At 40.1% G+C, this 26,279-nt stretch overlaps 1 protein-coding gene across 3 annotated transcripts in view; it reads left to right on the top strand.

Moving 5' to 3' along the window:
* The window catches only part of LOC124709719 (adenylosuccinate synthetase), a 70,731-nt gene extending 47,915 nt beyond the window's left edge, over nt 1-22,816 (top strand). For all 3 annotated transcript variants that reach the window (XM_047240864.1, XM_047240863.1, XM_047240865.1), the window contains 4 exons: nt 8,772-8,896; nt 10,909-11,035; nt 15,853-15,973; nt 20,321-22,816. In XM_047240864.1, the coding sequence (XP_047096820.1) occupies nt 8,772-8,896; nt 10,909-11,035; nt 15,853-15,973; nt 20,321-20,373 (426 nt within the window). In that variant the 3' untranslated portion in view covers nt 20,374-22,816. The remainder of the gene's footprint in view (nt 1-8,771; nt 8,897-10,908; nt 11,036-15,852; nt 15,974-20,320) is intronic.
* The last annotated feature ends 3,463 nt before the right edge of the window (nt 22,817-26,279 follow it).

Consider the following 26,279-nt stretch of genomic DNA (forward strand, 5'->3'; position numbering starts at 1 on the left):
TTTATCTAATTCATATATGCATCCTAATATGTAATGCTTTCAAATGCCGTTAGTTGTCAGATTACTTAGGTTTGTGCATACGGAGCTGAAAAGTTAACAGCCTTTTGGGGCTAGTGCTCAGTTTGGACGGAGAAAGAGGAATGGAGACCTTTCTCTCATCCAGTCATGGCTTCTTTTATGCTTACGTGAGGTCTTGCTTAATACTGTGGCGAATTATGAATTACTTCCAAAAAAATGAAATAGTTACTACTCATAGACCCCCCCCCCTCTCTCTCTCTCTCTCTCCCTCTCCCTCCCTCACTCTCCCTCCCTCACTCTCCCTCCCTCACTCTCCCTCCCACTCTCCCACCCTCACTCTCCCACCCTCACTCTCCCTCCCTCACTCTCCCACCCTCACTCTCCCACCCTCACTCTCCCACCCTCACTCTCCCACCCTCACTCTCCCCCCTCACTCTCCCCCCCTCACTCTCCCCCCCTCACTCTCCCCCCCTCACTCTCCCCCCCTCACTCTCCCCCCCTCACTCTCCCCCCCTCACTCTCCCCCCCTCACTCTCCCCCCCTCACTCTCCCCCCCTCACTCTCCCCCCCTCACTCTCCCCCCCTCACTCTCCCCCCCTCACTCTCCCCCCCTCACTCTCCCCCCCCTCACTCTCCCCCCCCTCACTCTCCCCCCCTCACTCTCCCCCCCTCACTCTCCCCCCCTCACTCTCCCCCCCCTCACTCTCCCCCCCTCACTCTCCCCCCCTCACTCTCCCCCCTCACTCTCCCCCCTCACTCTCCCCCCCTCACTCTCCCCCCCTCACTCTCCCCCCCTCACTCTCCCCCCCTCACTCTCCCCCCCTCACTCTCCCCCCCTCACTCTCCCCCCCTCACTCTCCCCCCCTCACTCTCCCCCCCTCACTCTCCCCCCCTCACTCTCCCCCCCTCACTCTCCCCCCTTCACTCTCCCCCCTTCACTCTCCCCCCTTCACTCTCCCCCCCTCACTCTCCCCCCTCACTCTCCCCCCTCACTCTCCCCCCCTCACTCTCCCCCCCCCTCACTCTCCCCCCCCTCACTCTCCCCCGCCTCACTCTCCCCCGCCTCACTCTCCCCCGCCTCACTCTCCCCCCCTCACTCTCCCCCCCCTCACTCTCCCCCCCTCACTCTCCCCCCCCTCACTCTCCCCCCCTCACTCTCCCCCCCTCACTCTCCCCCCCCTCACTCTCCCCCCCTCACTCTCCCCCCCCTCACTCTCCCCCCCCTCACTCTCCCCCCCCTCACTCTCCCCCCCCTCACTCTCCCCCCCACTCTCCCCCCCCTCACTCTCCCCCCCCTCACTCTCCCCCCCCTCACTCTCCCCCCCCCTCACTCTCCCCCCCTCACTCTCCCCCCCTCACTCTCCCCCCTCACTCTCCCCCCCCTCACTCTCCCCCCCTCACTCTCCCCCCCTCACTCTCCCCCCCTCACTCTCCCCCCCTCACTCTCCCCCCCTCACTCTCCCCCCCCTCACTCTCCCCCCCTCACTCTCCCCCCCTCACTCTCCCCCCCTCACTCTCCCCCCCTCACTCTCCCCCCTCACTCTCCCCCCCTCACTCTCCCCCCCTCACTCTCCCCCCCTCACTCTCCCCCCCTCACTCTCCCCCCCTCACTCCCCCCCCTCACTCTCCCACCCTCACTCTCCCACCCTCCCACCCTCACTCTCCCACCCTCACTCTCCCACCCTCACTCTCCCACCCTCACTCTCCCACCCTCACTCTCCCCCCCCTCACTCTCCCCCCCCCCTCACTCTCTCCCCCCCTCACTCTCTCCCCCCCTCACTCTCTCCCCCCCTCACTCTCTCCCCCCCTCACTCTCTCCCCCCCCTCACTCTCCCCCCCTCACTCTCCCCCCCTCACTCTCCCCCCCTCACTCTCCCCCCCTCACTCTCCCCCCTCACTCTCCCCCCCTCACTCTCCCCCCCTCTCTCCCCCCCCCTCTCTCCCCCCCCTCTCTCCCCCCCCTCACTCTCCCCCCCTCACTCTCCCCCCCTCACTCTCCCCCCCTCACTCTCCCCCCCTCACTCTCCCCCCCTCACTCTCCCCCCCTCACTCTCCCCCCCTCACTCTCCCCCCTCACTCTCCCCCCCTCACTCTCCCCCCCCCTCACTCTCTCCCCCCCTCACCCTCTCCCCCCCTCACTCTCCCCCCCCTCACTCTCTCCCCCCCTCACTCTCCCCCCCCCCTCACTCTCCCCCCCCTCACTCTCCCCCCCCCTCACTCTCCCCCCCTCACTCTCCCCCCCCCTCACTCTCCCCCCCCTCACTCTCCCCCCCCCTCACTCTCCCTCCCCCACCCTCTCACCCTCCCCTCTCCCTCCCCACCACTAAATGTTAAATTTTTGACATCCTTAAACTTATGGTGAAATAATGGCACAAATAGAGCTCTAAAGTAGTTTGGAATATAATAGCAAAATATGTACAAAATAGGGCTTCCTTAGGATATAGACATTATTGTATTCTCAAACTTGTTGTTTGTTGAATTATTCAGGGACCTACCCGTATGTGACATCATCAAACTGCAGCATAGGTGGTGTGTGTACTGGACTAGGTCTTCCACCTTGTAATATTGGAGATGTAATTGGAGTAGTTAAAGCTTACACAACAAGAGTTGGAGATGGACCCTTTCCAACAGAGCTATTAGATGTAAGTAGAAATTTTAGTTTAGCTTTTTTCATGTAATATATTGTAAAGAAAGTATTAATGGTCATTTCACATCAGTGACCTACTTTAAAAGATAGTAGTAGCATTATGCCAGGATTTGGATATATTCAAATAAAGTTTAGTATGTATCTGTTTACTAGCACTGAAAAATGACTCTTACTATAATTACACTAAAGTGCTATATATTAACAATGTGATTGTCTCCCTGTAGTGATAACATGAGGCCAGTAATTAGCAGAAGACTCATGTCAGAATTGTCCAAAGTTAAATCCATGTTACACCACCTAATTTTGTGATTACTGATGCCCTTTCAGAACCATAGTGAAAAACGTTTCAATGATTTGTGCCTGTCTTAAGTATAATTTTATAGATCTCTCATATACCAACAAGCATGTGGGAGCACATTTTGAGTGATTTTCTGTAATCTACTTTGGCCGTGCCATAATCCTTCAAATTCTTGTTCACTCACTTTTTTATGCTCATAACTGTGAAGTAGATTAAGAGATTTTTATGATCAAGCAATAGGTGGCAGCTTGTTATAGGTTCAGCTGGAAATGAAATTAGTGTTTTTATAGCCATCAGCAAATGATTCACTCCAAAGTCTGTAAAAATTGAATTAATTTAAACAGTTCACATACTTAATACATTCGTCATCCAGTTTAAGAATTTCAGCTTAAATTAATTCGTTCCAAATTGCAGTGTCCTTGTCAGCAATTTTATTGTCCCCATAATAACACAACTTGTGGCCTTCCATTTACTTTATTATTTTTGCTCATATGAAAGCCCACAGTCATACACTGGTGGACCCACCAGAATGACAAGCAAAAGTGCAGACTATAGTAAATGAAAACTGTGTAACATTTTTTCAAGTCAGTCATCGGTCCTTCATAATAAAACAAGTTTTCCTCCATAGCTTACAGATGCAGTCCCATGTTTACATTTGCAAAACAGTCCAACATCATCTGTTGTGTAACTGCAAAGTCCATAGGCCATAAAATACTTAATTGCAGTACTTCCCTTCTCATGATTGAATGTTTTTTTGCGCATCATCTACTCTGTATTTTACACTCAGAGTTAAATTGTGCTCAGTTCCTGAGGTACAAATGATTTCTACAGTCAACAGGGAAAACACATCATTTTTGAGAAATGGGCTGCCTTTGAATTTGGAGGGTTTTTGGCGGTAATAACAGTCTTTCTTACTCTGCTCTGTTCTAGGCATCTAAACATCTAGGTAACTTAGACAATGCTACTTAAACTCTGAGTAAGATAGTGTTTTATTTTCTTTAAAAAATCAGATTTTGATCAACTTCCATATCACTGGGTGTGTGCCCTGTTCTGATCGATGGGAACTCATCAGATATACCCTTCCTTGTGTGTTCTGTAGCACAGTTGATAGCTATCGAAACAAAACTAATGCCACCAGCATTATCTGATGGCTACCAAAGATCTTGGAAGTTGTAAGGATAATAGAAGAATTGGATCGAAAACCTGATGTGTTTGTTACTGTTCAGCAAAAATTTTGTACTGTCTAAATGGCACCTACTTCTTTGTGATCATCGTAGTGAACATTTACAAGGTACGTGACACACATTTACAGTATGCAGGCTGAACATCTGTTAAATATGAGGTGCTAGAGGGACATTTACAGTGGTTCGATTTTGAAACAACATGCAGTTGTATGACATCAAGAAGTGTTCTCTATATTTAAACTAGATATGATCATTTGCCTCTGTCTCAGCAGACCACACCATGCACCATCATCTCTGGCAGGCTAACTCCCAACAGTGAACCCTGGCCTAGGATGTTGTACAAATTGTAGTTTTCTCCAATATGGTAGTCATTTGTGTCCAGACAAAACCTAAATTCATCATTGAACTATATTCTTTGTCAGTTCACAAGCAGCTGCCCTAATTGCTCACATGCTCACAACATTACTCCCAGCAAACGTACTTCATATGGCATGTTAATTGGGAGCATTTTGATTTAAGGGCACGTGAAGAGATTGTAGGCCATATGATATTAGAGCACTGTTCTGACTGACAGTGTACATGGTGTGTCTTAATGGCAGGCAACGGTGGGATAGGATCAAGAAATGTTTGGCAGACGAGATGGTCTGTCAGCCCGTAGACAATTGCTACAACCTTACTGAAATTTCTGTACCTTACCAGTTTTTAAATTGCCCAAGAATGCTACTGATACATCCAAAGAAATTTCCACTTGTGAGATAAAACACAAAATGAGTGACACTAATGCTAGCTTTTTGCCTCAAAAAGTTAATTTGTTCAGTAAGATATTGATTGTTTAAAGCAGAGGTTCTTAAAATGTATTATGCACCCACCAGGGAAAATGCTAAGTGCCTCATGGTGTGGAGGTGAAGGGGGAAGGGGGTAAATCAGCATGAGGTGTTCATATAAATCAGGTTTAAAACTCCGTTCATTCATAAATATACATAAGTACTGTACTTCCAAAAAAAATTTTGAGTAAAATATACATCAATTCCAGCCAGTGATATGAAGAAAGGACCTGGTTTAAAGAACATAAGCAGATTAAGTAATTACACTACTGGCCATTAAAATTGCTACACCAAGAAGAAATGCAAATGATAAACAGGTATTCATTGGACAAATATATTATACTAGAACTGACATGTGATTAAATTTTCACGCAATTTGGGTGCATAGATCCTGAGAAATCAGTAACCAGAACAACCACCTCTGGCCGTAATAACGGCCTTGATACACCTGGGCATTGAGTCAAACACAGCTTGGATTGCATGTACAGGTACAACTGCCCATGCAGCTTCAACACGATACCGCAGTTCATCAAGAGTAGTGACTGGCATATTGTGACGAGCCAGTTGCTCGGCCATCATTGACCAGACGTTTTCAATTGGTGAGAGATCTGGAGAATGTACTGGCCAGGGCAGCAGTCAAACATTGTTGTGAAAATAGCGAATTCTACATACAAATTGCCCAGAAATTATATTCGACATAATGTGGTACCCTATGAAATCACCCAGAAAGAGCTGAACTCTTTAAGTTCGCATTGCCTGCAGCTGTAGGGTTAACTGACAATTAAGTTGGGCTTTCTAATTAGTATGCTTGCTGTGGTTATATCTGGTACTATGATAGATGACAAGCAATTTGGGACCTGAATGTAGAAGAGTGAGTCGTATATTTTACTGAAATAGAGCTGATCATCCAATGTAAAGTCACAGATTGGTATGCTCTAGTCAGATGTTTGTGATTACGATTTAGGTGGTGATGAGAAAATGGAAGTAGATGATGGATGAGACAGTGGCTGAACTTTCACAATCATTGTTCCAATGTACTTTGTGCCAAATAGAAAACAATGCTGTCGAATTAAAAAAAAAATCTATTGATATATGTCCAAACAAAAATTAGATGTACTTTTTTCTTCCTTTCCATTCTTTATGTATTCTTTGAGTTTAAGGATTAAAAAAGTAGTTCTGTAATGTAGTTCATTAGAATATTTATTTCATTCATAAATTGTTTTGCTGTGTGCCTTTTTTCAATATTTGTTCTCCATTTTCCATGCAGAAAATAACTGTTTTCCTGTTTTTTTTAAACTTAATTGTGATCAAGAGTTCTTTCCACTCCTTTCCAAGCAGTTTCAGCCTCTTCCAAAACAAAAACTTAATGTCCTGTAATAAAAACAAAAAAAATTTATACAGAAGTCATAGTTATGGAATTAGGCATTTCTCTCTCTCTCTCTCTCTCTCTCTCTCTCTCTCTCTCTCTCTCTCTCTGTGTGTGTGTGTGTGTGTGTGTGTGTGTGTGTGTGTGTGTGCGCGCGCGCGCGCGCGCGCGCGCGCGCGCGCGCGCGCGCGCGCGCACAAGATAGAGAGAGATAGTTTTACGCAAATGTATCCAAGACTTTGACCGAAATAGAAGGCAGGCAGCTCTGTCCGAATACTCCAAATACTTCATGTTACTGCACAGGATGTTGAATCAGCAGACTGAAATGATTAGAAAACTCTGCCTCTGGGCAAACTGCTCCTGCTCCATGGCCAGCGCCAATTCTGGTACCTCAGAGAACTGGTTTTAATTAATACTTTGTGACATTGTTTTACTTCAGTCCCTGACTAATAAAAGTATGTATATAGAGGATGGCCCGAGGGAAATAGTATTTTTACAACTGACTGCCCTGCTAAGATGTAGATGTGCTCATGCCATTGACTACACTTCATTAGATCCACATAGTGTGTCATTCATTTCATAATGGCCAGCACAGGTGCGTATTGAGGCACACAATTCCTTCACTGTCCAACACAGAATGTACCATGCAAGAGATGGCCATTTCCTTGTTCTGAACAGAAAGACAATGCCCAGATGGATAAAACAATAGCATAAGATGGGCTCTGAAACTAGTATAAAGCATAAGGGACCTGAAATGACTGTTCAGTTGCTGGATAATATCTGACAAGCTTGTGAAGCTTTGCAATAAAAGCCACTGATCTGTCAGTCAACATTTCAGGTCATCACAAATCCGTAGCATCTCTGTGAAGAATTTTGAAACAGGATGTAAAGTTTCATCTTTATAAGCTGCAAGTGGTTAAACAGTTAAGGCTGGTAAATAGAGTAGGAGCAATTTATGCACGATGTTATTAGACAAAATTGACAAAAATGTTGTGATTCTGATATCTTGTGATGTTTTATGAGATGAATTTTGATTTGGGTCAGTTTGTCAGTAAACAAAACCAATATTACTTGGATGCAGCTTGACAGCTTGTACATAAAAAGGACTGTTATAGACCAGAGGTTGGCATCTTGGGTGCTGCTTTTTTAAATAGGCTACAATGGCCAGCCAGTGGTGGTCAATTCTGAGCTGTTATGCGGCCATTATTAACAATTTCTTCATTTCACAACTGCAGTGATATTGCAGTTTAAATGCAATATGGTTTCAGCAAGATAGGGTTCTGGCTATATGGCCCAAAATTCAAATGCCTAATCTAATCCATATCAAATACTCTCACGATTTGGTGGTATCCATGACTGACGAGGTCACTTGCTCTTTCAGTCCCCAATTTCTTTCTGAAAGGTCAGTTCAAGAACAGATTTTTCACAGTGACACAACAATAGTGAAGAGTTGAAAGCTACAAACCAGGAAGAGAGAGAGGTCACTCCTCAAGAAAAATTGAGAACATAATGGGGAGATAATTCCTCAAGAAATGATTGAGAACATAATGGAGAACATCTGTGGACATCTTCAGCAGTGCTTCATATTTTTCACTTTTCATTAATGGCAGTGTTTGTGTATATTGGTGTAAATATACATAAATCTGATAACCAAGTGAAAATATTCTACCTCCCACGGGCCAGCATTTATAATTTCAATTAAAAATAATAAAGAATGCTGCGCGGTATTAGAAGAAAATATGTGATGAATTCAAGAAAATAAAAGTTTTGCTTAGAAAAGCTCATAAATTCATTATCTATGGCTCTGGAAACATCCAGATATTTATTTTGCTGAAATTGCAATAAGGAATATTTGAGTTTAATACTATTTTGGAACCACCAGCAAAATTTTGTCGTATGGAATTTAATATTTCACTATCAACAATCTTGTATATGCATGCAAAATTTGTTTGTTCACATGTTTGGCGGTTAAATATATATTGATCAAGAATTTTGAACTATGAAGGCACAGTAATATTAAGCTAATGAAGCTTGTAAAAGAGCAGAAGTACAGTGCAGTGTCTCTGTCAGGTCAAAGAGGATGCAGTACAAAAACATTTGAGAACTTCTCAATTAAAAGTAACAAAATTGTAATTCTTAAGAATTCCAGTTATGTTAAATCTCTGAATGCGCATTACTTTTTTCAGCCTTTTTTGTGTTTGCTAATCCACCACCTGCTGCAAAAAACCAGCATTTATTTTTTCTTGTGCCATTGTCTGCTGAGACCTGGCAACAAATTTTTTTGTCATTGTGGTCCACTTCCAAACATACCTCAAAGACAAGACATCACACATGTTGCAAGCTTAAGATTTTATTACCAAATATATTAACAAATTATATCACCTTCTTTGACACATTTCATGCACTTACAGAAAGCTTGTGGTATTTATTTTAGGCAAATGGTGAGCTCCTCCAAGAACGTGGTAGTGAAGTAGGTGTTACAACAAAGAGGAAAAGAAGATGTGGCTGGCTGGACCTGCCACTTTTACGATATACCACTTTAGTTAATGGCTATAGTTTGTAAGTAAGAGCAAATTTTTATTAATATTCATATTCTGTTGTCATGATATTTGTTTGTTGCTTATCAGTTGGTCATATTAAACATAATTGTGCTGCAGCACAAGATTGATCTGTTGCATTATCTGTTGTGAAGTATATAGTTTGTGCTGCAAATGAAAATAGATTTTTATGTTTCTTCTGTGATTCTGTAGCATGTTGGAAATGACATCTTTGACACGTGAAATAGCTTTCAAATTTCATAATCTCTTGATAACAACTGCTTAGGCCACGTGAAACATCCTTTCAATGTTTCATAACTGATGTGACACAAGTGTCAACTGTGTTGTGATACCATTGTAGCTTGTCAGATCATGGGATATCAAAAATGAGCTACTCAGAGTTGTATGTAATAGAGTTTACTTAAAATAACCTGCTGTGAAGGCAGCTGTGCAACAGTTAGTTTGTTGATAGCTCGATAGGTATTGGCGCTCTAGTATGGCTGTCTAGATAAAAATAATTTTTTAATAGTGTTCAGAATTAACTTAGGGTAAAAATGCAATGAATGTTGGGTAGGTTATATAATGTAATTGTCTTTAAATATCATGATTGTTGGACTGTGTGTAATCCATCTCACACCAGAAAATATTTTTTCTATGGAATGCTTGGCTTAATTTCACCATGGGACCCAAACTGTGCCATAAAAACACACACTATAAGGCAAAGTAACCACCTATATAGCACAGTGCATTGGTGGTAATAATGGATATGTTAAATTACTGAACTTACTTACCAAAACTAGATCCTAGTCTGTCTTGTCTGGAGTCTGTTTAGTAAAATTTGTCTGCATATGACCAGGCAGGGCAAGTTTTGGTGATTGATGGTTGCTGCTTTATATATGTTATGACATCCCAATTTCAAGTGTGCTAGTATAACTAAGCATTATAGTGTTTAAAGGAGGGGAAGTCTACTCTAAGAAAAAAAAGTTGTAATAATTTTTGGCAAAATATATATATGCTGCCCTTTGGCCATCTAATGCACAGATTTATGTTCATCTATAATCCAGAAGGTACATGCTACCTGTATTATTCTGTTGTACTATGCTGCATATCAGGACCGCAAATTTTGTAATTTTTAATTCTGGACTGTGCTATATTCATGCCAATTCTTGGGCAACATTTGGTTTGTTCTTTTCTCTATATAACGAACTAAAAGAGAAAGCAAATAAAGAAAATATATTGAATCCTTATATCTTCAGTTGAAAGTGATTGGAAGTCCTGGTATGCTGCATGTTGATTAGATCAGTGTGTTAAGGCATTGGGGGTGTCATATGCTTATTGAAATGACTATTTTATATTAATTTGTGGAGCAGCACTGTCACTGTAGTCACCACATTGCATGAAACAGGGATCAGACAGATCCTAGCAGCCACTGGCTCACACACATAAGTAGCAGTACATCATTTTGGTAGCATCCACTGAATTACATACAACAAAAGTTAGTGTTAAATATTGACAGCAATAAGCATTTCACATCCCGACTTGTGGCTTCTCATCCAGTTAACGTCCATTATGCCAGGGTGTCTGGATATAGTGATGCCTGTTGGCCGAGGATGACACAGCGGTCGATCGGTACTGCTGGGCTTTCCAGGGCCTGTTTGGATGGAAGAGGATGATGCCAGGGTGTCAAGTCCTTTTCAACTGAAAGTGTAGTTACACAATTGTACATATGAAGCAGTAACCACAAATTACCAAGTATTCACCTGACGAGGCCTACCTGCAATGGTAGCCAAAATGTTTGCAGTTTTTTTTCATATAATCATGTAGTCACACACCCAGAAGAATCATATTGAAATTACCACTGCATTATATTTACTTAAATTGCCATTTCTATGCACATCTCAACATTCTTGTCTTAGTTCTTGCTCCCATATGCCTAGTCTAATTAAATATGTGAAATTGTAAACTAAAAATTATCAAAGCTTGCTTCAGAACTTTTTAGTATTTATTTTAACTTGGAATGTCTTTCTTTCGCAGAATATGTGTAACAAAATTAGATATACTCGATACATTACCAGAAATAAAGATTGCTGTAGCATACAAGAAGAAAGGCAAAGAGCTAAACTACTTCCCTTCAAGCATCAGCGAACTTGCTTCAGTAGAGGTGGGTAGAATCAACAATCGTGTAATCATCTATGTAAAGTAAATAAGAACAATACCTTTTTATGGATTATAAGATGCACTTTTTTTCTGTGAAAGCGTGCCTCTAAAATTCAGGTGTGTCTTACACTCAAAATTAATATAAAAAGTCCAGTGTTTGATTTAAAAGTCCTACCATTCTTAAAAATAGACGTATGTTTGATGCTGCAGAGAATCTATCTCTGTCTGGCAACACTGGATTCAACTGGCATCAGCAGTGCACCAATGCGACAAATGTGAGTTTGAGGGGGGATTCACGAGCTTGCTAATGCAGTCTCTCCCACCCCACTGTCATAAACCCAGGACACAGTCTAGCCTGTGATGCATCATTGCAGTTTGCAGTGTCAGTGAACTTGAATTGAAAGTGATTTGTATTACCAGTAACAGTACATAAATTTTGTTAGTAGCTACTTTCATAATGGAAAAATAAAAAGGTATTCATATGATGTGGGCTATAAATTGAAAGTAATAGCATATGCAGAACAACGTGGAAACAGAGCAGCTGAGCAGAATTTCAGCCCTCCAACAGAAAAATTCATTTGCAGTTGGTGGGCTTGTAAAGAAGAACTGAAAAAAATCAGGAAGACTAAACGTGCAAATAGAGGACTGAATGCAAAGTGACCAAAACTTGATGACGGCATACTGAAAGGGATTGAGGGACACTGTCGAAATGGCATTGGAATTAATACAAAAATTATTCAAATACACACTCGTAAACCATACCTACAGTGAAGCTTAACAGACTTTAAGAATGGAGTTCGTTGGTGCTACAGGTTTACAAAGCATCATGGACCTTGCATGCGAACCAAACCCAAAATATATCAGGAAATGCCACAAGAATATGAAGAGAAAATATGTTTCCATCACTTTGTTATTCAACATTCAAAAGAAGACCAGTGCAGAACTAAGCCAAATAGTGAATATGGATGAAACTCGTGTGACATTTGATGTGCCAAGTAACAGAACTGTTACCATGAGTGGTGCTAAAAGTGTAACTAGAAAAATAAGTGTACATGAAAAAATGCACTGCACTGTTGTTCTTCCCTGTTGTGCTTGGTCTAAACTTAATACAGTGTTCATTTTCAAGTGCAAAACAATGCCAAAGTCCTCTGAAATACTGCCAGTATGTGCTCATGTACATGACAAAGGTTGGGTGGATGAGGCTGGTATAAAATTATGCATTAACAGAGTGTGGGAGAGAGAGAAAGGTGCTTTATTGGAGAATAATTCTCTTCTTGTGCTAGATCGGTTTAGAGGTCATTTGAAAAATTCTTTGAACAATAAATTGAGACAGGTAAATACAGAGCTTTCTGTTGTTGTGGGAGGACTTACTCCACTAGCGCAACCTCTTGATGTATCAATAAATAAACCGTTTGAAGTGTATATGAGAGAGGTGTAGGGAGCTTTAAAATGACCTCCATACAAACAAGTGTGTCGGAATATAAAACTGTCATGGTCTAGAGTGAGAGAAGACATTATTGTTAAACCTTTCAAGAAGTGTAGCATAAGTAACACTCTCGATGGCAGTGAAGACCATCTCATATATGAAGAGGACAACGAATAGGAGGAGGAGGAGAAGAAGAATTCTGATGATTTTCAGGGATTTTTTATCTGGCCTTGCAATCTAGTAATAAAAATGGTAAAAATTTGTTTAAAAAAGTTACTTGAAAATTAAGGTCTGACTTGTAGTCTGGAAAATGCATATGGAAAACATTCAGCCAATAACAGTGTGATCATATCTTTGAGATTTGCAGCAGTGCCATTATTGATAGATATTGATACAGCAGTCATGTTCCACAATGCTTGTTTAAAATTGTCAGTTCCAGAAAAAAATTCTTTAAATTGCCATTGTTTTGCATTATTTGCTGTCATATTATTACTTTCCATTTATCTCAATTGATAGTACACAAGCACTGGAGTGATTAAAAATAACCATTCATTGTACGAAGGCAACATTGAGCAGTGGATGAAGGTGGTGGTGGTGGTTCTGAAATAGGTGATAAAATTAACATAGAAGCAACAAATTTTCTGTTTGAAAGTTGCTTCAGTGAATACCACAGAGCAGTTCCTAATTTTAATCACCGAGATGTGAAAATGATAAAGATATACAGTTATACTATGCAAACCATTGTGAAGTGCATGACAGAGGGTACCTTATTTAGGATTCTTCCCATTCCATTCACATGTGGAAATTGGGAATAATGACGCTTAAACACCTCTGTGCAGACTGTCATTAATCTGTTATATCTGTGATCCATTCGGGGGTAGTACATAGTGGGTTATGGTACATTGGTTATGGTACATTCCTAGATTCCGCATTTACACTGGTTCTTGAAAGTGCTGTAGAACTTCGTTGAGGCTAAAATCTCCTCTGTTGGAATTAACGCAGATACTGCAAACACTGATGATGTGATAAGCAGGCTTGTCTGTTCATTCTTGATATCTAGAAGGCCGTATATACTTCAGAGCTCAGGTTGATGCCACATATTTTTCCCCCTTCCCCCCCAAGGATATTGTAGAGTTCTGCATGATTACAGATTATTGAAAGATGTATGCTATTTGATTGATAATGTCTTTGCTAACAAACCCAGTACATTCTCCTCAAAAAGGAGATACTATCAGAAGCAAAAGTAGTGTCCCCTGTACTTGAATGACTGATAGCACCTTTTGTGTTCCCAATACATATTAACAATGTGACAGGCAGCGTTAAGGCTCACTGAGACTGCCCAACAGTACAGCGGTATATGGGGAAGTCTCATTGTTAACAAATTTTTACATCAGGAAAACTCGGATATGATCACCATTCGGTGCAAAGAGTTCTTATTACAGGGCAGCAGCAACTGTACAAGTCCATGTTAAAAATGAAGAAAACTGCTGGACAGTTGCTTAATCCACAGTTTGTAATTGGGTTCATGACGGCTCTCGGAACAATTACAGTTCCATCATCTGATGTAAATAATAAAAATCACTTAATCATGTGAGGTCATCCTGACCCAATACTGTTACCCAGTGCCACGGAACACAACTTGTACGTAGGAATGGGTGATATGGAATTTTTGTCCCTTTTCCTCTTTTGACACAGACAGAACCTTCGGTTCCATGACAGCGTTGGGATGAGGATGACCTCAGATGATTAAGCGATTTCAGTTTTTACGCCAGATGATGGAACTGTAACTGTTCCGAAACCGATCGTGTGCCCAATAAAAGATTGTGGATTAAACAGCTATCCTGCAGTTTTCTTCATTTTTCAAAATGCACTTGGTACAAAGGTTGACAGTCGGCCCTGTACATAAATAAATGTTTTGTAACGTAAGTAAATAGACAAAAAGACCACACATCATATGATTACACAGTTGGTGCTCAGTCTCTGGAATCGGCCACAGTTTTCAAGTACCTGAGAGTACATGTTCAGAGAGATTAAAACCAGAATGGCCATATGAGTGTATCATATGGGGAGGGCAGATGCTACATTGTTTATTGCTGGAATCTCAAAGAAGTGCATTTCACCCACAAAGGAGGGCACTTACAAACCCTCATCGGACCAGATCTTGAGTATTGTCTGTCACTTTTCACCAGTTGCTGATTTTGGTCCACAAGTATTTTCTTATGCGCTATATTTCATGACATAGTTTCCATCTTGCTGCTGAAACATTCAGTATGATTTTGGAATAAGAACTAGTCAGTTTTATCCTTTTCCAAATTGACGACCACCTGGGAGGCCAGACCCATTGCATTCACCATTCCAAGTAACAAATGATTTTTCTTCTGCTGTGCACATTTGTCTTCACCAACACACTGTTCAGATTGTAGTTTTGTCTGTAAGATACACTGCAGAATCCAGATTTGATCTACAGTCACTCATTGATACCAGAATTTCTCTGGATTATGTGTAAAGTTTTCAAAAAACACATTTAGAATGTTTCTCCCATGAGAATTTTTGGTGGGAGCTTAATAAGTATTGTACCAATTGCGCATTCAGATCCTCCTCCTGTACAACTTCGGATGATAACATACCCAACAGTGAGAGATGCCTACTATCTCAGCTGCCTTGTAAATTTTATTAGTACATTTTTCTATTACAAAACTGTGGATTTTTAATGAGGATTTCTCCAGAAGAAACTGTGTTTGCAAATGGTCATTTCTCATATGACCACATTTAAATTAATTTGTTGAGTAATAAGTGCCAAAATGGCACAGAGACCCATGTACTTACCTCACCTCAATTTGAATCTATGGCACAGTACATTTAAAAAAAAAAAAAAAAAAATGATGTCACCCCATCATACTCATCTTTACCCATTCCTACAAACTTTGTGATGTAGTCAATGATGAGGTGGATAATACTTATGTCATTTACATGTAATTGTCAGTTGTGTTTAGAAAGAAGTTAGTGACAGTGTGATGTTTCGGGACTAATTAACAAAGGCTTGGGTTTAATCCCTGTCTCACAATTTTCATCTATCTGTAGACTTATGATCATGTATTGTAGGCTTTCTGTTAAATTGGTGTTTACTGCAAGTTTGTTATGTCATACGAGTGCACTGATAGTTTTCTGGTTGTTAGCATTAACTGCTTGCACATATATATTCCACAGGATATACAGAGATCTGATAAAAAGATAATTAATAATTAGCCAGTATCATAGTGATTTCTTTTTTAAATTTCCTCACATAAATTGTTTGCCTTCCCTATTTCATTTGAAGTGAAGCAATAGTAATTTATTGGGGTAGGTCAGAACAATGCTTGGCCCAATTTTGAATCTCATATCCTCAACTTCTGCAGGTCGAATATGAAACTCTTCCAGGTTGGCAAAAGAGTATTGAAGATGTCCGAGAATATGATAAATTGCCACTAAATGCCAAGAGGTATATTGAAAGAATTGAAGAGTGTCTTGGAGTTCCAAGTAAGTACATATTTATTCAAGAATAACTATTGTTGTTGGTATCTTTGTATATTTTTACTTGTTAAACTACTCATAAATAAATTAGAGATACTTGTCTGTTCCAGCTGTGTGAATAATTTGATTTCCATTATGATGAAAGCAATGGTTTATTGCTTCACACTTGTAGATGGTAATCTTTTTATTCCATTGGTCAAAAATGTAATGTTAGTTGACACAAAGTATTGAATGTATGAAGTCCTATGTAACAGGTTAATGAAAACTGCACGAGATCATTATAGTGTCATGTTTTCTTAAACTGTGTTAGACAGGAAGTCAACCCTGAAAAGATAGCAATTTTACATTTAAGTAAACTTAAAATCGGCAGATATAGTGGGTAAAGTAAATGTCACCATAAAACGTGATTAAAGTTTTGTAAGGAAAGCCAACAAAATTGAAAAAGTCCAGAGTGATCTTCCATTGCAGCATTTTAGCAGAAAGCACAGTATAATCTAAATGTCAGAAGGTAACATGGAATGAAAGTAAAGGAGAAAGGTGTTGGAAGTAGCACAGGAGTAAATGAAACACTGAATTGTAAGTATATTGTAAGTAAAGTTCCAGTATCACTGCTTAAAACATTTATTGATCGTTATGTCATCCTTTCGGAAGATTTCTAGTTGTCTTGACACATATGTAATGTCGGTGTGCCTGTATCTGGTGACTGTTCTCATAACATTTACATGAAATTCTAAAATACTGATTTCATGTTGATTTTGTGCTGTTTCATGCAGTGTGGCATAATATCTTGATATAATGTAATATTTCCTGTAATTTTTGACAGCTTACACCATAGATGTTTTATGTTTACACTGTAGACGTACTTGAAAATGGAAGTTTTCTGGAACAGCTGTTGCAATAATCAATAAATGATTTAAGCAGTGATACTGGAAACTTACTTACAATGTTCTTTCAAGACATATTTCACTGCAGGCCCAATTATCAAGAAACTAGAAACATAGAATACCAAAAGACAGATTCTTCAGGGTAATATTCAAAAATTATGTGGAATTATCAATTTCATAGTTGACTAGCATTTGTACTTAACTGTTGGCAGCTGCCACTATTCTCTCTGTTGTATCATTCCACTTCGTCCTAGTGACATACATTACATTATAATTTAATACAACTTTTGAACAAATCTGCCAACATTAACAAAAAGGTTTTTCTAATAAATTGCATTCAGACTTGGATCAAAAGGTTATAAAAATATATATACAATGGTCACACCAAAAGAAATGCACACTATTTTTTTAAAAAATCCATCTTTTATTCTACATGTTTGAAAGTTTTACAGTGTGTAGATACATCCTTTAGGAACAATATTTTCATTTCTCCACATAATTTCCATCCCTCTCAACTGCCTTACGCCATCTTGGAACCAGTGCCTGTATACCCACATGGTAAAATTCTGGACCAGCCTGTTGGAGCCACTGTTTGGCAGCGTGCACAAGGGAGTGATAATCTTCAAACCGTCTCCCACGAAGAGAGTCTCTCAGTTTCCTAAAGAGATGATAGTCACATGGAGCCAGGTCAGGACTGTAAGGCAGGTGTTTCAGTATTGTCCATCAGAGTTTTGTGATCGCTTCCTTGGTTTTTCGACTGACATGTGGCTGTTCATTGTTGCCCAACAGCAAAACATCCTGCTTTTTCCGATGTGGTCAAGCACTACTCAGTCGAGCTTGAAGTTTCTTCCGTGTCGTCACATATGCATTAGAATTTATGGTGGTTCCATTTGGCATGATATCCACAAGCAAGACTAGTTCTGAATCAAAAAACACTGTAGCCATAACTTTTTCGGCAGAAGGTGTGGTTTTGAACTTTTTTCCTTGGGTGAATTTTCATGATTCCACTCCATTGATTGCCCCTTCGTCTCTGGTGAAAAATGATGGAGCCATGTTTCATCACCTGTCACAATTCTTCCAAGAAATTCGTTTCCACTATATTCGTACTGTTCCAAAAGTTCACTGCATACTGTTTTTCTTGTTTCTTTGTGAGCCACTGTCAACATCCTGGGAACCCACCTGGCACAAACCTCTTTTAACGCCAACACTTTCAGTATTCCGCAAACATTTCCTTCCCCTATCCCAACGTAGCGTGACAATTTGTTCACTGTGATGCGGCTGTGAGCAGTCACCAGTTCGTTAACTCTCTGCACATTGTCTGGAGTGTGTGCAGTACGAGGCCTGCTGCTGTGAGGACAATCCTCAATATTGCCGAGCCCCCTTTCATCATGTAACCTGCTTGCCCACCGACTAACTGTACTGTGATCGATAGCAGCATCTCCATACACCTTTTTCAACCTGTTGTGGATGTTTCCCACTGTCTCGTTTTCACAACACAGGAATTCTATGACAGCACGTTGCTTCTGACGAACGTCAAGTGTAGCAGCCATCTTGAAGACATGCTGTGACGGCGCCACTGAAGGGAACAGGTTGAACTAAGCTTGAAAACAGGTGGGAAGGATGTATCTACACACTGAAAAACTTTCACATATGCAGAATGAAAACTGTGTTTTTACAAAAATCGTGTGTATTTCTTTTGGTGTGACCCTCGTATGTTTAAAATGAATAGCTTTTCATGAAACATTATGGTAACATTAACACTCTATTACGAAATTATTTTAAACTCCAACCTTCCCCTGTCCGGTCCTCCCCCCCCTGTCCGGTCCTCTCCCCCCTGTCCGGTCCTCCCCCCCCCGTCCGGTCCTCCCCCCCCGTCCGGTCCTCCCCCCCCTGTCCGGTCCTCCCCCCCCTGTCCGGTCCTCCCCCCCCTGTCCGGTCCTCCCCCCCCTGTCCGGTCCTCCCCCCCCTGTCCGGTCCTCCCCCCCCTGTCCGGTCCTCCCCCCCCTGTCCGGTCCTCCCCCCCCTGTCCGGTCCTCCCCCCCCTGTCCGGTCCTCCCCCCCCTGTCCGGTCCTCCCCCCCCTGTCCGGTCCACCCCCCCCTGTCCGGTCCACCCCCCCCTGTCCGGTCCACCCCCCCCTGTCCGGTCCTCCCCCCCCCTGTCCATGTCTAATTAAGGCATAAACAATGTACATATTTTAGTATGAAAGACGTGGAAGTTTAGAAAATAATGTGATCTAGTTGTGCATTCCGTGGTGTGTGCATTACATATTTGTGAGTATGAATTGGTGAAACATCCATTGTAGTCCCTTGCACCAAGAGCTCCAACACACTGTGGAGAGACAATGGTGCCTGCTGGCTAAGCTCCGTTGGCCAACCCAGGTTATATGCCCCTGTACCTGCTTCAGCCATTGTGTGTCTTGACACTCAAAATGGGTCACCAGAGAATGTTTGGTAACACAGCAGTCCCTTCAGCTTTCTGAACTGGAAATACCTTGTTACCATTTACACACACAAGTATCCTATTATGCAATGTTTCTAAAATAACTGTCCGCCTGCTTAGCTGGGGTGTTACATGCTTGCCTCCCATGCAGCAGGCCTGGTTTCAGTTCCCAGCCATGTTGGGATTTTCTCTGCTCGTGGACTGGGTGTTGTGTTGCCCCCCCCCCCCCCCCCCTCTTCCCGGATGGGGCCTCCTGGCCATCGATGCCATACACTCATTTTCACTTTGAAAATAACTTAATTCTTCCTCTTAAGGCTCTATATTCAGTAATTCCTATCCGGAATTGTGTTAACAAATTGAAACGACCCAGTAGTGCCCTGTTGACCACTTGTGTGGCTTGGAACAAATCTTTTCAACAGTTGGAAAATGGTAGAGATGTAATAATAAAATCTCACTCTGAGAGAAAAGTATTAATTTAACAGTTTTTTATATTTGGTAAATAGAAATCGCAGTTCGTGCAGTGTGTTGAGAGACTTGAATGTGTTATTTAAACATCATTACAGCATCACAAATAACTTACCATGTAGTAGATTATGCTTATGGGAAAATCTAACAGAAAATGCCCTTTACTTTGTTTGAAAGTTTCGAGTCTGTATTTATTTCGTATATGTGTGTTTTCTCATCCTAAATCTTGAATTAGCTTCTGACATCAGAAAATCAAGATTGTGTATGTATGTTGAACATTGGGTTAAAACGAAAATAATTTAATCCATATTACCACTTAGATGTATTAATTTACTCTGTAATACTTAAGAATTTGTAATAGCTTAATAACAATATACAGCTGTCAGTTTATTAATATATTTTTAAGGACATAACAGTGATTGGCCTAGTCTCATTTTTCTCTGAGATAGTAAGTACATCACATTGTGCAGAATCTTGTATTGATATGATATTGCTCTCCAGTGTAAATTTATACAAATCACTTATTCCTGGTGTATTTATAAACAATATGTTTTGTTTTGCAGTTAAGTGGATTGGCGTTGGCAAAGGAAGAGAATCCATCATCAATGTCTTCTAGTAACCATCAGTGAAGTGATCACATATTGCAGAACATTATCTTTCTTCATATTAACTGTAGTATGGCTCCCACCTTCTCTAGGTCTAGTCAGGACAGAAGTTCTTTGCACATAAACTGCATCAGTCACATAAAATATGCCAAAAGTGTTCTGTTGTCTTCTTTTCTGTTATGTTGAAGATACTACAGAGTCCTTATTTCAGTATTCGTGTATGTTATGTGACCAGTTTTAAAAATCTGTTATGGTGGAAATAGTATCTTTTTAAAATGTAAATGGAGCATTTTTTATCTTTTGGAATCTCACTTTATTGCAGCAGCTCACAGATGTTTGTCTTTTGAAAACACAAACGTGGTGGCTGGGTGTTTATTATTCTTTTAATGGTTCATATTCGCACAAACTGAGGCAGATGATAGGCTCAATCTTTAACACAAATTTTACTGTAGGAAGAACTTATTCAGCAAAGGTGTGCATATTTGTGTTACTACACAATCTGTGATAATACAGACCAGCCACATAAATTCATCATACAGTAGGACTTAACTTTTGACTATTGTCGAATTTCATCAAGTACTTATGCAGTTGATTTCTGAAAGAGGGAAGAGACTGTAGATTATGATTAAAATGTTTATTGTAATTGTGATCCATGAGAGCAGCATCTTGTATGCATGTAGCTTTGGTCACGACTGTATTATTATTCTGCTCCATAGCTCTAATACAATTGTATATCATATTGTGCTGTGGATGTTAATGTTGAAGACACCAACAAACTGCAGATTTTGTAATGGCATAAAGAAGTGTGTTTGACACTAATCAGTCAGCACTAATTAATCCTAGAAAATCATTCCAAAAGAGCGAAAGTCACATGAGTGCAATCTCTCTTCACACTCTTTTTGAAATTATATCAGACATAATTAATTTTGCATTATTAATTCAAATAATTTGCTTCCATATTTTATGAATTATTTTGAATGTCTGTCACTTATTTGGTATTTATTAGTGATTGAAATTAATGTTCGCTTGTAGTCGCCTTTCTGTGTAATCTTTAGTATTTGGCGTGTCTTATCAAGTGAGTAGTAAAAATGTAGAATATTTGTAAACCAATGTACGACATCATTAACCTGTTGTCTTTTTTGAATATGTTTCTCCTTTAAGGCAGAAACCAAAAGACAGTTTTTCTTGTCATTTTTAAAGATTGCAAACAACCCACATGGGAAAAATCATTTAAAATTTGATTGTAAATTGGAGCACTTTATAATCGTCATTCACGTTTACAGTTCTAAAAATTCTATCTTTAACATAATGCTGTTCGGTCACTTTCGAATGAAGTGAGCTGAAAACATTCACCCAGTGTGGACACTACTTGACTAGTGTCCTGTTAATGTAAATGTGGTTTGCTTGAAACAGTGTGCAAGACACACAGATATATTTATTCTCTGTTCAGTGAACATAAATCAAGTTCCTAATATACCTTTCTGTGCTTAATACCCTGACATGACATGAAGGAAGTTATAAATGTCATGAATGTGTGCATTCAGCTGCAAAATTTCATAAATTGTTATAACTCAGAAATCAGGAAGAGAAGTTCAGTTAAATAATGAATCATGAAGATCTCTGCTAACACAGAAATGAAATTTTCTGTGTTAATAGTAGTCTTATTTATATATGCAAGTAATGTTATTAAAAGACAGCCAGCTATAGCCTTAAATATCTGACACCTACTTGATTGATACATCAGCGAATGAAAGGTACTATTAGCTGTATGAGGTGTATATCTGAAATGAACCTTTTGTATCCTGTGTTAAGGCACAGGTGTTGAAATTTAAGATTTTTAGAGCATTGTTTGTTACATTGTATAATTGTCATTTACATTTTAATTTTTGCACAGTTTGTTAGATTGATCTCTATTGCCCAGTATTAGGTTAAAAAAGAATTTGTGGTTGAAACAATGCAACAAATCTCTCAGATGAATTCTGAGTATCTTTAGAGTAGAAAATTTAATAAGGGTGCTATTAACATAGTACCTTATATACTACTTAAAATGTGAAATTGCTGTTACATGTATTTAAAAAAGAAGCTTCTTTTAGAGATAAAATTTAAAGGCTGTGTTGTCATGCTATAGTCCAGTTAAGTGGAGAGCATTTGAATTAAATGGCTTTTGGACTTTGTAATGAAAGGAATGGTGTTACATTGTAAGATGGGGACCTTATCATAAACATTTAGCAACATCATTCATCGTGGACAATGTCAGTGTTCCCCTTTCATTTCCATGTAGAAAGGAAATTTATTTAATCATCAGAACTTATTTTGATACTTATTTTTATTGTTGGAAGAAAATGATCACTTGTCTATGATAAGAGACTGTGCCTCTCCTCAAAAACTCTGTTAAATCAAGATGTTAATATTCATGGAAGTATCAAAGCAATAAAATCTTTTCTGGTCTCTGAATAGTGACTGTTTTTGTGTGTGTGTGTGTGTGTGTGTGTGTGTGTGTGTGTGTGTGTGTGTGTGTGTGTGTGTGTGTGTGCGCGCGCGCTTGAAGTTATGTGCCTCTCTACTGCTCAGTACGATGACTGTGTTCCTTCTAAGAATTTCTATTCTTATTAGATTATCCACTGGAAGTAAAAGGAAATGAAGATAGAAAGATGGGGAATTGAAATGTCTCTAAAAACTTAAAAGCGGTAGAGTGCTTGTCATGATAAACAACGCCTGTTCAAAAAATTGCGGAACATTTGTAACTCGGCACCAATGATGTGTTGGAGCGAAATGTGGTTGGCATTCCTGCACATGCCTATGTTCAATGTGTAACTGCCAGAGGTTTCATTGTTGTATGTCTGTTAGTTATTGTTCGGTGCCATATTGAGTAGAATGTTGCACAGTTTGCAAATTTTGAGATGGCAGAGTTAGAGGAGCATTGCGTCTGCATTATATTTTGTGTGAAACTCAAGAAAACCTTTACAGAGACACACTAAATAATGCAGGACAGAAGTTAAAAGATTACCCCTGTTCAGGACGCCCTTCAACATCTACCAACAACTTTAAAGGATTAGTTCATCATGAATTTGTGCCACAGGGACAAACTGGTAATCGATGGTACTCTTAGGACGTGTTGTGATGCCTGTGACAATGTGAGGAGGAAACGGCTTGAAATTTTGCGAGACAATTCATGGCGGCTCTTGCATCACGATAGTGCACCCACACATTCATCCCTGTTGGTGCATGATAGTTGCACAAAAAATGAAATCACAGTGCTGCCTCATCCTCTGTACTCTTCAGACTTGGCCCCTGCAGACTATTTTTTTTTATTTAGAAAGTTGAAAACCCACTGAAAGCACGAAGATTTGCAACAACAGATGAGACAAAATTAGCAGATGGTGCTTTGCATGATCCAGCAAGAGGCGTACCACGACTGCTTCCGGGAGTGGAAACGGCATTGGGACCAATGTATCAGATGTGGAGGAGAGTATTTTGGAGAAGACCATTCACAATAAGTAAAAGGTGTCAAAAATTTTGTGGACAAAGTTCTGGAATTTTTTGAACAGACTTAATAAATGTGAAGTATGTAGAATTAGAAGTAAGTTATGTCCAATGTAAAAGACAATGTGGATACAAAGTCTTGAAATTTAAGTCACTTGAAAATTAAGATAAGTTATATGTACCACTCAGATTTAAAAGTTGGCATAATTAGCATCCCACTATTCTTTTCCTCTTAAAATAAAAACACTGACATTGTAATCTGAGCAAGGAGTATGTACTGTGAGACTACAACACTAATAGCTGTCACGACTAAAAAAATAAAACAACACTGTGCTCACTGAATGGAAAAGGTAATTTTTATGAAGATAGGTTTAGTCATCAAACTCTGGTGCTGCACTTTCTAATTTCAAACTGAATCTTTTTCACAGTCTGAGAACATCCATTGAAAACTGACGATCAACAAGAAATATGCACATAATAATCTCGTATGGGACTGTTGTGATGCCTCTGGGATCGCATACTGAAGGCCCAGTTTTTGTTCTGCAAGAGAATTTTGTTGTCAGGATGATGTAACTTCTCATTTAGACCTCTTTCGCCACCACATATTTTATTGTGGGCATGGAACATTTTCACATTGTAAGGATGCAGGAGCCATTGACAGTATTTCCTTCTGCTTCATCTAACCCATTTGGCAGTGCATGCACCCTTCAGAATCCACTTTTGACCCTCCTTCGAAATTGATCATATTTGCCAGTCCATGAGGTAGCAGCCAGGTTCACTTGACCTCAATACAACTGTTTAGTCAAATAAATCATTAGTTTTACTGTTGTTATTGATCATTTGCTTAAAATGCTCATACATTTGATTAAAATGCATTATCATGGTAAGTCGTCTTCTACAACTGCTGCCACATTTCACTCTTTTACAGCTTCCTTCAGATATCCTGTTAAATTATTCTACAGGTGTGCTTGTACTCTTATTCCAACTCTGTACTGTGATACAGATCTACTCATGTCTGGTATCACCTTTCACTATTGATCTCCATCCTCTATGCCATTTTAAATAGTGCATTCATAGAGAAACAAAGATACATGTCCACTAACCTACTCAACTTAGTTGTGAATGGTATAATTCTACTGTTGTGGAATGTGAATAACTGCCACTGTTGTATTTGGCACCATAGATCCACTAGATAAATTTTGCTGTAACTATCCTTAGTTGTCTGCGAGTATATTGGATGGCAGTTGATTCCAACTTTGCAGACAAGGATATCTTTCTTCCTCCTCCTCAGTCAACGCCAGCTCCTACCTGTGTTCCCTCATAAGCATTTCACATGCATCAGTCTCAGGTACAGAAGTCAGGACATAATCTTCACAACAATATCCTGGAATGTTGCATTTGCGGAAATATCAGTTTAGCTAGTGTATTGTTCTTCTGGAACAATGTCACCTTCAGTAGCAATTGATGTACAATGGCCAATCTTCGTTAAATATTTTAACACAGTATGTTGTGTTACAGAATTCCAGGCAGCAACAAACATACTCAAAGTCTGTAAAATGCTGAGCTTCATCTCCTTCCTCTCAAAGAACAAAATTGACTTCCACACAGTTGCTACCCCATATCTGGCCTTAACAGTGTATTATATCCAGGTCCAGAGGCTGGAGATAATTTTGCAGTTCAGAGGAAGGAACAGTAGTCTTACATTCCTCAGAAATCCTGTTTCCTTGTAGTGTGTAGGATATAGGTCAATAATTAGTCCAATTCCTTTCTGCTGCACCCATCTTGGCACTTAAATGTATGAGAAACTGTAAAGATTTCTGATGTCTCCAGGGTTTGCTGGTGTGCTCTGAGTACACAGTAGTGTTTCTGTTTTGGAAACATCTGGGAATTAATAGTGGAGGCACCTTTTCACTTCCACCATTAATTATGCACAGTGGTGTCCTAATCATTTCTTTACTCTTTTCCTCCATGGCATTTTTCTTCCTTAACGAAATATGTTTTGTGGGAAGTAAATTATAATAGACGCCAGTTTCATCAGTGCTACAAATGTGTGTTGGCTGATCGCCCTGTATCAGTGTATGTAATGTTCTTCCAATAATATACACCTATGACCAGAGCCTCACTACTACATTTAATCTTTGAAGTGAAACATTATGATGTTTTTTTTAAAACGATTCAACCAGCAGTTCGATACAGTAAAAGTTTCCATGTCCATCTTAAGAGCGATTTCACGAACTTGCTCTTGCAGTATGTTTCTGCTTATAGGAATGATTCTGTTATTCAGTCTTTGGAATTAGATTAGAAGAGTGTTTTCCACTGTGTTGAATGTAGAAATATGAATGTTCATCCTTTTTGAATCCCTAGGAATTGTTAGCTTCGGCACTTAATAATGCTTTCTTATTTCTGAACATGCCACACGTGTAGACGGCACTAA

Source organism: Schistocerca piceifrons, chromosome 1 (assembly GCF_021461385.2).
Source record: "Schistocerca piceifrons isolate TAMUIC-IGC-003096 chromosome 1, iqSchPice1.1, whole genome shotgun sequence".
NCBI classification, from domain to species: Eukaryota; Metazoa; Arthropoda; class Insecta; order Orthoptera; family Acrididae; genus Schistocerca; species Schistocerca piceifrons.